Source organism: Trichechus manatus, unplaced genomic scaffold, assembly GCF_000243295.1.
Source record: "Trichechus manatus latirostris isolate Lorelei unplaced genomic scaffold, TriManLat1.0 scaffold00057, whole genome shotgun sequence".
NCBI lineage: Eukaryota > Metazoa > Chordata > Mammalia > Sirenia > Trichechidae > Trichechus > Trichechus manatus.
In genome coordinates this window covers 1,798,119-1,811,132 of record NW_004443993.1, presented here as the reverse complement: position 1 = coordinate 1,811,132, position 13,014 = coordinate 1,798,119, and the positions used below count along the sequence as shown (strand labels likewise).

The 13,014-nt window shown below is 56.8% G+C and overlaps 1 protein-coding gene across 1 annotated transcript; it reads right to left on the bottom strand.

Moving 5' to 3' along the window:
• Positions 1–913: 913 nt before the first annotated feature.
• On the bottom strand, positions 914–11,634 carry CDC37 (cell division cycle 37, HSP90 cochaperone). Its single transcript, XM_004378357.1, has 8 exons — positions 11,407–11,634; positions 4,621–4,902; positions 4,198–4,306; positions 3,985–4,100; positions 3,777–3,899; positions 2,983–3,165; positions 2,811–2,882; positions 914–1,476 (listed from the first exon to the last, which is right to left on the bottom strand). Exons 1-8 carry the CDS (start codon positions 11,506–11,508, stop codon positions 1,321–1,323), a joined length of 1,143 nt encoding a protein of 380 aa, XP_004378414.1. The 5' UTR covers positions 11,509–11,634; the 3' UTR covers positions 914–1,320.
• Positions 11,635–13,014: the final 1,380 nt, after the last annotated feature.

The window sequence follows — 13,014 nt, the reverse complement described above, 5'->3', positions numbered from 1 at the left end:
TACCACGAACAGGTGGCTTTAACAGAAATCTGTTCTCCCAGTCTAGGAGGCTAGAAGTCCTAATTCAGGGCACCAGCTCCAGGGGAAGGCTTTCTGTCTCTGTCAGCTTTGGGGGAAGGTCCTTGTCGTCAATCATCCCTGATCCAGGCGCTTCTCAGCACAGGACCCCAGGTTCAAAGGACATGCTCTGCTCCCAGTGCTTCTTTCTTGGTGGTATAAGGTCCCACTTCTCTCTTTTATGTCTCAGGAGATTGACTCAGATACAACCTGATCCTGCAGATTGAGTCCTGCCTCATTAACATCATACCCGTTGCCGTTTGAGCAGATTCCGACTCATAGCGACTATAGGACAGAGTAGAACCGCCCCATAGTTTCCAAGGATCGGCTGGTGGATTAGAACTGCCAACCTTTTAGTTGGCAGCTGAGCTCTTAACCATTGCGCCACCAGGGCTCCCATTAACATCATAGAGATTAAGATTTATAACACATAATCACATCAAATCACAAAATGGTGGACAATCATACAATACTGGGAATCATGGCCTAGCCAAGTTGATACACATTTTTAGGGGACACGATTTAATCGATAACAAGCAGGTTGGAGGGGACAAGTAAGCAAAGGGCTGTGGGGAAGGGGGCATAGGCTTGGGGAAATCTTTCTGGAGGAGTGGGTGAGAACTGAAGGTTGAAGACTGACGAGAAGGCATCAGGAGGAAGAACATTCCAGGCAGAGGGAACAGGACATGCAAAAGCCTGGGAGGAGACTGCGCCTCAGCATCCTCCACACCGCCTGACTGGAGGCTAGAGGGCAAAAGCTCAGGGCCGCCAGCCCAGCCTCCGCACTCCATTTGCCCATGTTTCCCGCCCACCCCCACAAGACGGGCTGCACCAACAGCCCTCACCACAGCTCTGATAGCATCTGAAATCCTTTATTTGAAGATCATCGCTGTTTACTAAATAGAAGACTTGACAGCAGACCAACAGTGAACAGAGCCCACAGTGACTGGAGCAGGCCCTCGGCTGGGGACCCACCCCCCCCACAGGCGGCCTGGTGACCTCTGCCCCTCCCTGGACCCCCGGGCCTTTGGCATAGTGCTGATGGGGGGCTGCAGGCAGTGAAGCCCCTTGACTCAAAGCAGAGACTTGGATGAGAGCTGGGGGCGGTGGAGAATGAGGGAGGGGAGGGCAGCCCCCTCCCTCCAGGGCTGGGGGAGCAGCGAAAGTGGAGGAAACCAGGAGCTGGGGAGATGGTGTCTATTTTTGTTTTCTGAAAAGGGGAACGCAGGGGCCTGCAGGCAGGCGGGCGGCGGCTGGGGTGGGTCACGCGCTGACATCCTTCTCATCCCCTGGCTTGGGGTCGGCTTCCAGCAAGGGATCCGCAGGCCCTGCCTCCTCCCTCTCCTTGGCCTCGCTGGACTTGGAGTTGGGGACCCAGAGGCCGGAGTCGATGCATCGCTGCATGTGGTACTTCGCGTCCTGTGGACAGAAGGGTAGGCGGATGAAATCAGGCTACTGCTACCCAGGGGGCCCCACAGCTGCCTGGGCTCCGAGCAACAGGGAGCTCATTACCACACGTCCTGAAGCCCGCTCACTGCTCCTTCTAGACCACAGCTGTCCAAAGAACTTTCTGTGACCATGGGAATCTTCTATAATCTGCACTGCCTAACACAGTAGCCACGAACCACAAGTGGCTAGTGAGCACTTGAAATGTGGCTGATGTGGCTGAGGAACACAATTTTAAGTTTTATTTAACTTTGATTAAATTTCAATCATGTACATCTAGAACAGAGGTCAGCAAACTTTTTCTGTAAGGGGCCAGATATTTCAGGCTTTGTGGGCCATATAGGGTGTCTGTCACAGCTACGCAATCCCTAACTCCTCAATTCTGCTGTAGTTGGGCAAAAACAGTCAGAGATAATATAAAAACAAATAAGTGGGGCTGTGTTTCAAAAAAACCTTTGTAAGAAAAAGGCAGCAGGCCTGTGAGTGGTAATTTGCCAACCCCTGGTCTAGATGCTCATTCCCATGGAAACTTCTGGGAATCCTGCAACTAGATCCATTTTACAGATGAGGAAACCGGTGTGGCCACCCAGCAAGCCAAACAGCAAAAATGGGGTCAAACCAAGGTCTTATTAAGCTCTAAAGCCTTGTTCTACTAGCTCTACTTAAAAAACAAAAAATAGTTGTCAACATGCCGACTCTGACTCCTAGTGACCCCATGTGACAGAGTAGAGCTGCTCTATAGAGTTTTCTCGGCTGCGATCTTACAGCAACAGATCGCCAGCTCTTTCTTCTAAAGAGCCTCTGGGTGGACTCAAATTTCTAATCTTTCGGTTAACAGCTGAGAGTGTTAACTGTTGCACCACCCAGGGACTCCACCAGGTCTACTAAGTTCTCGTAGTAACAGCCAATGTTTACCACCTCCTACTGTGTGCTCAGCCCTCCCCACGCACCATGCAGGCTAATTTCAAGACAGTAGCTGTGGTTTGGATAAGGAAACTGAGGCTGGGAAGGAGCACACCCCCAAGGCCACCGTGAGTCACTGGGGGCTCAACCCCAGTGTGCCAGCTCCTGAGGTTGCGCTCATAAGTGGCCCGTGGCGGCAGGGACGATCGCAGGGGACATGTGCTGCATGCTTTGGTACACAGTATGTGCTTGATAAACATGAGCGTGGATGAAAGCCTGGCTGCCACGTGTGCCGGCCACATGGTGACCCAGTGCCCCTACTCCTGCGAGAGGCCTGAGGAGGTGCTTTTGCAGCCTGCTTGAGAGGGGTGGCAGGCGGGTGGGCCCGGGGCACGGTTACTCACGGTGGGGTCCATCTTGCTGATGGCGTCTTGTAGCATTTGCACGTCCTTCACGTCAAAGCATTTCTGTAGCTCCTGGGGGTGCAGAGGGGCTGGGGGTCAGGGCCCGCGTCCTAGCGACCCGGGGCCCTGCTCACCGCCCGCCTGCCGCCCACCTGGGGCCAGGGGAGCGCACCTCAGGGAGAGACTCGTAGACCTCAACAGGGTCCAGGCCGCCGGGGCCAAGCCTCTTCTTGCGCTCCTCCTCCTCGTACTCTTTCATGGCCTTCTCGATGCGCAGCTTGGCACGGCCCCGCACGCGCTCCTTGAAGGCCTCCAGCTCGTCGTTGAAGCCCTCCATGTACTGGCGGTCAGCTGTCTGCAGTAGGTGGGCAGCAGTCGGGGGCCAGGGCTGACCCTTTTGTGGCAGCTCTGCAGGGGTGCCCTGAGGCTCCCTGCGTCTCCCTAAAGGATGGAGCGCTGGGGCTTGGGCCGCTCCTCTTCTCTGTCCACTCTCAGCCTGACTACCTACACCCTAAGGACCACACGGGGCCTCCTGCTGCATGCCCTGAGCCGCAGACCCGACACCCACCTCGACATCCCCACCTGGGGGTCTCACAGCCATCTCAAACTCAATACAGCCGCATGCGAGCTCTTGATCACCCCTCATCTGACCTGCCCTCGGTCTCCGCCATCTCAGTCAGTGAAGCACCGTTCCTCCAGGTGCTCAGGTAAAGGCCTGGGGGCATCCTACTCTGTCCCTCAGCACCACACTGGGACCTTCAGCAGAGCCACCGGCTCCGCCCTCAGTCTATCCAAGACCTCTTCTGGCCCCCCAGAGCCCCATCCTCCCCTGATGTGTGAGGCTTTGATCATAGGGGCCTGAGTCCCACGGACACATGTCTGCCTCCCCCATGGACTACAGGCTGGTTTCCTGAGGAGGGAGCCTCTGGCCACGCCCAGTACCCCATGGCCCCTCAGGGAGCTCACCTTAATCTTTGTGAAGAACTGCCTGAAGCAGGCACGGGGATCTACTTTCAGGCTCTTGGCCAGCTCCAGGATGAACTGCATGACGATGGTCTGGTGGGCCACCTGCTCCATGAGTGCACATTTCTACCAAGGGAGAACAGGCATGGCATCACCAAGTGGCAGCCTCAGTGCGGAGTCTTTCCCCACCCCCAGGGCAGGCTCCACTCACCTCCTCCACCTCTAGGTCAATGCACCAGATGACCAGGTAGTTGGCCGTCTCTTCGCACACCAGGTGGGCATTGTCTGACAGGTATTTCTGGCTGTCGTCCCAGCGGCGGAGCATGCCTGCAGGAAGGTGTTAAGCAAGGTGTTGGAAGGGCCCTAGAGGCACAGGGCCAACCCCTTTCCCCCATCCCCACTGGAGGCCCCTGGGCCAACTCACCAAAGTGCTTGATCTGTTTCTCATACTTCTCCACAAAGGTTTTGTGTTTCTGCTCCCTTGCCTCCTCTGAGTCCTCGTCCGCCTGCTCTGGCTTGATGTTGACCATGCTCTGTGGTGGGGCGAGAGGGGGAGTGGGCTGGGGCATCGCTGCTGCGGAACGCCCTGAGCACGGCCGGGCGGGCCGTGGCCGCAGTGCCCATCCCATCAGCGGTGGAGGTGGTGATGGTGCCATGAGCGTCAAGGAGGCGGGAGCGTGGGAGTGGCAGGTATGGCCTCGGACTAGGGCCTTTGGGGAGATCAGAGGGGGGACCGGTGGGGTGCTTCATCTGCCCAGCCCCCTGGACCTATTCCCCCCACCCGCCCCACCCTCCCTCCATGGCCGCGGCAGTTGCGTGCACCCCCACCAGACCCTGCCCTGCCCACCTTGCTGAAGCCGTCCTTGCTGAGCGTGTCCACGTTCCAGGGCATGCTCTTCTCCTTCTTGCGCATCTCCTCCAGCTTCTGCTCCCAGCTCCTTTCCTCCTTGCGCAGCTGCTGCGCCTCGGCCTGCAGCCGCTCCAGCTCTACCTGGCTGCCTGTGCCCTCGGCCACCTCCAGCTCCTTCAGCTTCCGCTGGCACTCCGCCACCTTGCGCTTGCACTCGCGGCAGCCCCTGTCCAGCTCCTCCTTCTCCTTCTGGAACTGCTCCATGCGCTCGACCCGGGCCTGTCGGGGGGATAGCCAGTGGCCTGCCACTCTGGGGGGTGGAGGTGGGGGGCTGAGCCCTGGCCCCAGCCCCAACCCCAACCCCGCCAGGCCTGAAGCCCCGGCACCTGAGATGGCCCTGCAAAATGTCTGCACCCACCTCTGCCCTGGTCTCCCGGCCTCCACCCTCAGCCCCACCACAGGTGCCTGTGAGCACCTGGGTCAGGGCACGTCCTTCCTCTGCTCAGAGCCCTCCATGGCTCCCACCTCACTCTGAGCAAAAGCCTGAGTCCTCACTACGGCCCGCTAGGCCCTACGCCATCTGCCCTGTTTGTGCCCACTCTGCCCTCTGCGCTCTGCTCCAGCCTCACTGGCTGCTTCACCTTTCCTTGAACACACTCTGCCTGGGATGCTCTTTCCCCAGACATCCACACAGTTTACTCCTTTGTGGAGTGACAAACGGCTAATGTACTCGGCTGCTAAGCTAGAGGGTTGGAGGTTCGAGCCTACCCAGAGGCACCTCAGAAGAAAGGCATGACAATCTACTTCCAAAAAATCAGCCACTGAAAAACCTGTGGAGCATAGTTCTACTCTGACACACCTGGGGTCACCATGAGGCAGACTCAACTTGACAGCAATAGGTTTTTGTTTACTCCCTCGTATCCTTATGATGGACCCTGGTGGCACAGCGGTTAAGAGCTCGGCTGCTAACCAAAAGGTCTGCAGTTTGAATCCACCACCCACTCTTTGGAAGCTCTATGGGGCAGTTCCACTCTGTTCTATATAGGGTCGCTATAAGTCAGAATCCACTCAATGGCAACAGGGTTGGTTTTTTTTTTTTACTGCTCATGATCTTGGCTCAAATGTTGTTTTCTAGGTGAGGGTTTTTCTGACCACCCTACAGAAAATTGCAACATTCCCTTGTCCCGTGCCCTGCTTTATCATTCTCACCAGTATCTGTCATCTGCTAACATCTGTGACAACTATTTATCACCTTTAGGTCACTGTCCCCCTAAGAACACGAGCCCCATGAGGGCAGGGGCTTGTTCTCTGTTGCGTCTTCAGTGCCTAGACCAGGCCTGGCACACACTAGGAGCTCAGGAGGCACTTGCTGGGTGAAGGAGGAGATGCTGGCCAGGGGCCCCCCTCTCACTGGAGCCTCCCTCACTACCTTCCAGCCCTCGCCACCCCCCCCCCCAAGAGCCCCTTCAAGCCACCTTCACCTGGATGTCCTGTCCTGCAGGCATGTGTGACCTGCCTCCCAAAACCCTTGTCCTCTGCTGTGTCCTCCCTCAGTGAAGGACCCCTGCTTCCTGCTCCCTCCCACTCTGCCACCAAGTCCTGACACTTTCCACTCCTAGAAGTTCCTCCAATTTGCCCACCTCCAATCTCACCTGACTATAAGCCAAAAGGTTGGCAGTTCGAACCCACCCAGCAGCGCCTTGGGAGACAGGCCTGGCGATCTGCTTCTAAAAGGTCACAGCCTTGAAAACCCTGTTCTACACATATGGGGTCACTATAAGTCAAAATCGACTTGACAACAACTAATCTTGCACCGGGATCCCTGCTGAGGTCCCTCTGCTGTCTCCAAGCCAGTGTGCCCTCCTAAGCCCCAGCTCAGTGTCCATCAGTCTCCTGCCCTCCTGATGTCGCACCTTCTCTTTCCACTGCACCCCACACACGTCAATGGTGCCCCGTCTCCTCAGACTCCTGGCCCCCACCTTCACTCCTCCTCTCGCTCAGACCTCTCCTGGCCCGCATGAGACTACTCAGACCTCTCTGCTCTCCACTCCTGCACTCCTGCCCGGCTCCACCACCACCTCCCCTGGCTCCCGGCTCCTGCTCCTCCTGGCTGAATGCAGAGCTGCTGACTGAACCCTGAGAGGTGCCACCACTTTCAACTGCTGCCCCTCAGTCCAGGCTCAGAGGCCGCCAGAGGAGTCTTTGAGACAGGTACACTTGACCACATCTCTCCCCCATACCTATCTCGGTGTGTTAGGGTTCAGATGTGCTCCTGACCCTCAGCAAGCTCCTGGCTGGCAATGATGCCCTATGGGAACTGGGTCCTGCTCTCCTCTTTCAATGCCAGGTCCCAGGTAGATGCTGGCCCTTGTGGTTCCCCAAACGCACCAGCGCTCTCTGGCCTCTTGGCCTCTGCACAAGCTGCTCCTTCCACCAGGAACCCCCTTCTCCTGCTTCACCCAAGTCTCAGCTCCAACAGAGCTGTCCCCAAGTTCCCCCACGTGAGGTGTCATCGAGCCCCCCAGGCCCCTCCGCCATCATTAGCTAATTATCCCACGTGCTGTGGGACGGCCTTGGGGCCCCAGAGCTAGGGTCCTACCCCATGATCACCATGTACTGGTTGAGTGCCGCTCTCTGAACCTCGGTTTCCTCTGTCAAATGCAAACAACAGCACCTACCTCACGGGGTTGTAGTAGGAAAAACAAAGGCGGCAGTTAAAGTAAAAAGCCATGGCCACACTGGGCACTCAGAGACCACCATTCAAGAAGACAATCTCTCTCTCTGGGGACGATTCTGGGGCTCAAACACGAAAAAGTACTTTAGGTGCTCAGATCAACCTGCAGCCCAGAGCGAATGCTCAAGAACTGGCGGTGGCTGCTGTAACCTCATTGTTGCCGCCCCCAACACCGCCACTTACTGGCAACACGACTCTGGCCAAGTTGCTTAAACCTCTCCCTGCCTTGGTTTCTCCCTCTGTGAAATGGGACCTCACAGGGTTGTTGTGAGGACTGCTGTTGTTGTTAGGTGCCATCGAGCCAGTTCCAACTCATAGTGACCCCACGCGCAACAGAACGAAACGCTGCCTGGTCCTGGGCCATCCTCACCATCGTTGCTATGTTTGGGCACACTATTGCAGCCACTGTGTCAATCCATCTTGTTGAGGGTCTTCCTCTCTTTCACTGACCCTCTACCAAGCATGATGTCCTCCAGGCACTGGTCCCTCCTGAACATGTCCAAAGTCAGTGAGACAAAGTATGAGGACTAAATGAGTTAAAAAAAATGCTTCCAATGCAGTAAGCATTCAGTAGATGTTACCCACTGATCACCACTGTCATCGTCACCACCACCAGAATAACCTGCTGACTCACTTCTGTGCCTTCTATGAGGCTGTATCCCCCCCCCAGTTTCTATATGACAGAAACAGGTGTTCCCAAGAATATTCTTTAGAGTTTTGTGGAGGTCTTCAATATTTCATAACAAAACGTTACACACAGCAATAGAGGTGCGAGAACTTTCTTCCCATATTCCGGTGGCTTGCCCAGTTTCTAGCACAGGGTCAGGTCAACGGCAGGTGAGAACTTTGAGAGCAGGGCCCTACTCCAATGTCCAACTGAACTGACAGAGCCAGCCCTGAGGCTTACTTTTCTCATATGAATAATGGGTGGAGAAGGCCCAGGCCTCAGACAGGAGCCCTGACCTTTGCTACCACCCGTTCTCCACAAGGCTCTGTGTCACCCTGGAGCCTTCCCACTAGGGGCTCTCTGCAGCTGACATCACAGTTGGCCCCAGGCCTCAGCAGGAACCGACCACCTTGGTTGTCTCTGCTGGACGGCCACCAAGCTCTTCCCAACGTCCTCTGAGAGGCCGCCAGGGAGGCAAAAGCTAAAAAAAGGCCTCCTGGAGCTGGTGAGGCCGGAAGCCTGCCCAGCCCTGGCTTTCCACCTGTCAGGAAGGGCCCAGAGCCGGCTAGGCAGGCCAGGAGCCACGGCAGCAGGAATCACTGCCCTCTCCTTACAGAGGGGGAAAACAAGGCCCACAGAACCTCTCTGTCATACAGCTTACTAGAAGGAGCCACAAGAAACCAGAAACAGTGGCAGTCTCTGGGCAAGTGAGCTGGGGAGCTGGTCTGGCAAGCAAGACTCACTCATCCTCTTACCCCTTCTGGAATTTTTCACCACGAGTGTGAATTACCTAAATACTAACTGATGAGAATAGCTACAGTTTATAGAAAGCTTATTATGTGTTAGATACTGCACACAAAACATTACAGACATTAAGCAGAATATTCGTCACAACACTTGGGACTGGATACTATTAATATTCCCAGCTGGGGAAACTGAGGCAGCTTGTCAGTGGTGCAGAAGGAGCTGGGTTAATTAAAAGACACCAGACTACTTTTTGACTAACCCCACCTCCTTTTCCAGAACACTTACTCCCTCCCAGGCCCTGAGCCAGGTTCTTTTCAGACCTAACCTCATTTTCATTCCAACAACAATTTCATAAAGACAGGGCCATATTATCCCTGTTTTCATAAGGGCTCCTGGAGCAGGGTTATGAACCTCACTCCCCATCAAGCAAGGCAGCAATGGGTACGGCTGGGATGAGTATCCAAGCTTGCCGGTCACAGAACCTAGTGCTGAAGACACCGAAGCCCCCGCCTCCACTACAGCCACCGGGCCTTTAAGACAAGGAAAGGGGCGGAGCTCTCAGTGGCCAGACAGGAAAAGGCTCTGGGCCAGGGAGGAGGGCGTGGCTGCAAGAAGGCCCTGCAGGAAAGGGGGCATTATCCTCACACCCTGCCCTGGCACCCCGCAGGACCAAATCACCTCCACATAGTAGTAAAGATTAATCTCTTTATATGACAGAAACAGGTGTTCCCAAGAATATTCTTTAGAGTTTTGTGGAGGTCTTAAATATTTCATAACAAAATGTTACACACAGCAATAGAGGTGCGAGAACTTTCTTGCCATATTCCGGTGGCTTGCCCAGTAGGTACATTACCCAGGAGACTACTGTTTTAAGAAATGGGGGGCTGGAAGTGGGACTAGGGGCCAGACATACGGGCTAGTGCGGGGTCCCCTAAGGATGGGGAAGTGCCCTTCGAGAAGTTTCTGGATAAATGACTGGGAGCTGCCATACGGGAGAGCAAGGTGGAGAGCTCCTAGCTAACATAAGCCATCAGTTAGACAGTATAACAGGCACAGGTATGTGAGTGCAGGAGCTCTGATTTGGGGGAGCAGGAGATTAGATCATTCGGTCTTATGAAAGCCACCCTATTAGCCCGTAAGCACAAGTGGGCAAGGAGAGGGGTGGCAGGCCACAGGTCACCTAGACTTGGGATTCTGAGATCTGGATCTGGGGGTTCTGTTGTGGGGAGTCCCTGGGTGGTGCAAACAGTTAACGTGTTTAGCTGCTAACCAAAAGGTTGGAGGTTCCAGTCCAACCAGAGGCACCTCAGAAGAAAAGCCTGGCAATCCACTTCTGAAAAATCAACCACTGAAAACCCTGTGGAGCACAGTTCCACTCTGACACACATGGGGTCGCCATCAGTTGGAGTTGACTCAATGGCAACTGGTACTGGTGGTTGTGGGAAGACAGATAAAAGAAGGGGTAGTGAATTTGGAAATCAAATCAGTAGGGTCCCTCGGTGAGAGCAGGGCCAATTTGGGCATCAGATAATGGCAGACCAGGCTGGGGGCAAGGGTAATGCCCAGTGGGTGTTGGGTCCTGGGCTTGGTGTGGTTTCCACTGGGTTTCCAATGCTGGCACAGGTTCACACAGGAGGCCTGTCTTGGAGGTAGGTGATAATGGGGTCTGCAATATCAAGCAGGGGCAGGGGCTCTAGCTGGGCTGGAAGCCATGGGGGTGGGGCTCCCGGTGTAATGAGAAATGAGGTCTACAGTAGGTGAGGCTGAAGAACAGTCAGAACTGGAGACTCCACAGTGTGGAAGCTGGCGATTGAGTCTGGAGGTGAACTAAGTTCCAAAAGCGTGGTCCTAGGCTGAGTCCCTGGGTGCAGGAAGTGGTTAAGCACTGGACTAATAACCTAAAGGTTGGCGGTTCAAACCCACTCAGAGGCACCTTGGAAGTAAGGCCTGGTGATCTGCTTCAGGAAGGTCACAGCCTTGAAAACCCTATGGAGCAGTTCTACTCTGCACACACAGGATCGCCATGAGTCGGAACAACAGGTAAGATGAGGACCCTGGTGGATCACGAGTCTCACTTCTAAGGAAGCGGTCCCGGGTGTGGGTTGGGGTCCCAAGCCAGGAACAGGAATCTGACTGGGAATCCCCGTCAAGACTCCCTGAGGTGGATCCCAGGATAGAATTAAAGTATTAGGGTCCTAGACCCTAGGAGTTGGGGGGCCTGATGGAGGATCCCAGATCAGAGGTGGGGACCCGAACAGGATCACGAATCACCTAGCTGAATTGAGGGTCCAGACTCTGAGGCGGAGTTTTGAGTGTAAACAGAAAATCGCTAAAAGGACTGGGGGTATTCCCAAGCTTATATTGGGAGTCTAGACTAGGAAAATTGTTCTAGGGATCAATAGGGAGTCCCACGCAGCTATCAGAGGGGTCTCGGGATCGCAGTAAGATGGACAGGGTCCTGGGGGTACTGAGGGTTCCGGAGTTGAATCGAGGAACCCCGGGAGACAATAAAAATCCAGAGTGTGAGACGTGAGTACCAGGCGTCAAAGGCGAGGTCCCTGGCCTGTATTTGGGTTCAGAACCCCGGAGCCGGGTCCCAAGCGAAGGAGGAACGCGGCGGGCGCGCGCGGTATACCTGGTGCCGCCAGCGGAAGAGGCTGGCTGTGTCGATGTTGGGGTGCGTCTCGTCTTCATCGTCCGATACTTCGATGTGGTCCCACACGCTGTAGTCCACCATCTTGCCTCAGCAGCCCAGCCCACTCCGGCTCCCGCGGCAGCTGCGGCGACTGCGGCAGCGGCGCTGGAAACTCTGCCTGCGGAACCCCGCCCCTTCCGCTTCCGCCCGGGCGCGCGCGCCCCCGCCCGCTCGTGACGTCACATCCCTAGTAACCCGGCGGCGGCACTGGAGACCGAGCCCGCCTTAAAAGGCACTGCCTACGTGTTCCCGCTCCGCGGTGTCCCCGCCGAGACCCCCTCCTCAGAGGGCCCGGGGATTCCAATGGGCACCTCCTGAGGGCACATGGGCGGGTGCTGCAGCCACAATCTCCTTCATTTTTTGCCGCCCCTCGGTGAGCGTTTGCAGCGGCCAGGGAGGGCAGTTGGCGAGAGTGAGGGCGGGGATTGTCCCCTGGGCCACGCCGCATGACGTCAACCAGAGCCCACTGCAGGGGGCGGGGCCTCGACGAGAAGACGCGCCCCCTGCCCGTTGTGAGGGGGCACCTAGCCCCGCGCTCAGAAGGGTGTCTGATCTGAGAAGACCTTTCCAGTCCGAGCGAGACATAGCACTGCCCTTAGGGGCTAGCGTTTCCCCGGCTCGGACATCGGCCTTCACCTTCCAGGTCTCTTTCCCGCCCCCGTCTTCTGCCACTCCTGAGCGGAGACTCGAACACATACATACGCCCCTCTGGAATCACCCCGGCTCACCGCCCCCCCCCCCAGCACCTTCCTGGGCGCCTGCCTGCGATGTCTCCACGCGCGGCCATTGGGTGTCGCTAATGTCCAGCCTGGAGCCAATGCTCCTGGTCCCGCGCCCGGCGGGGAAGCGTGGAGAGGCGGATGGGGGTCTTTCCTCGGCTCCGCAGTCTGGGGCCGCTGACAGCTCCTTCAGTTTCGTCGGGGCCCCCTTCCTCGCCCAGGGTTCCAAAGACTTCATTACTCTGAGCTTGGGGGACCCTGGCCGCACTCTTCCATACATCCCAACCCACGCTTTGATACCAGGATAAAAGGCCTGGTTACAGCGTAGGGCCGGGATTATCAGATTAAAGGGCGCTCCGCCGGGGGCGGATGGGAGGAGCTCCAGCACCCGAGTGAGGGGCGCCACTTCCCAGACTCCCTCGAAGCCACTGATTGGGGGACAGGAGGGAATGGAGGAAAGGTCTCCAGATTGCGGAGGGGGGGCGGGGGTTCCCGGTCCGGAGAGAGGGAGGGGCCAGCCAGACAAAAGCGCCCTCCCGCTGCCGCCCTTCCCCCTCGCCCTCCATTCAAGCCCGCGAGTGGGCGAGCGGGGGCGGGAGTCCCCCCCCGCTCCCCCTCCAGCCGGGGCAGTCCAGCATCTTGGCGGCCGTCACGGCCTGAGTACGCGCGCGCACGTACCCACACATCGGCGGGACTCACAATCGCGCACACACATACACATTCCCTCCCCAGCCCCCCTGCAAGGTAAGCTCCGTGCTGCGAACTGCGGCGGGAAAGGGGCCCAGTGCCGCGGCGGGTGGGGGGCCGGAATGGGGGGGTCCCCAGCCCC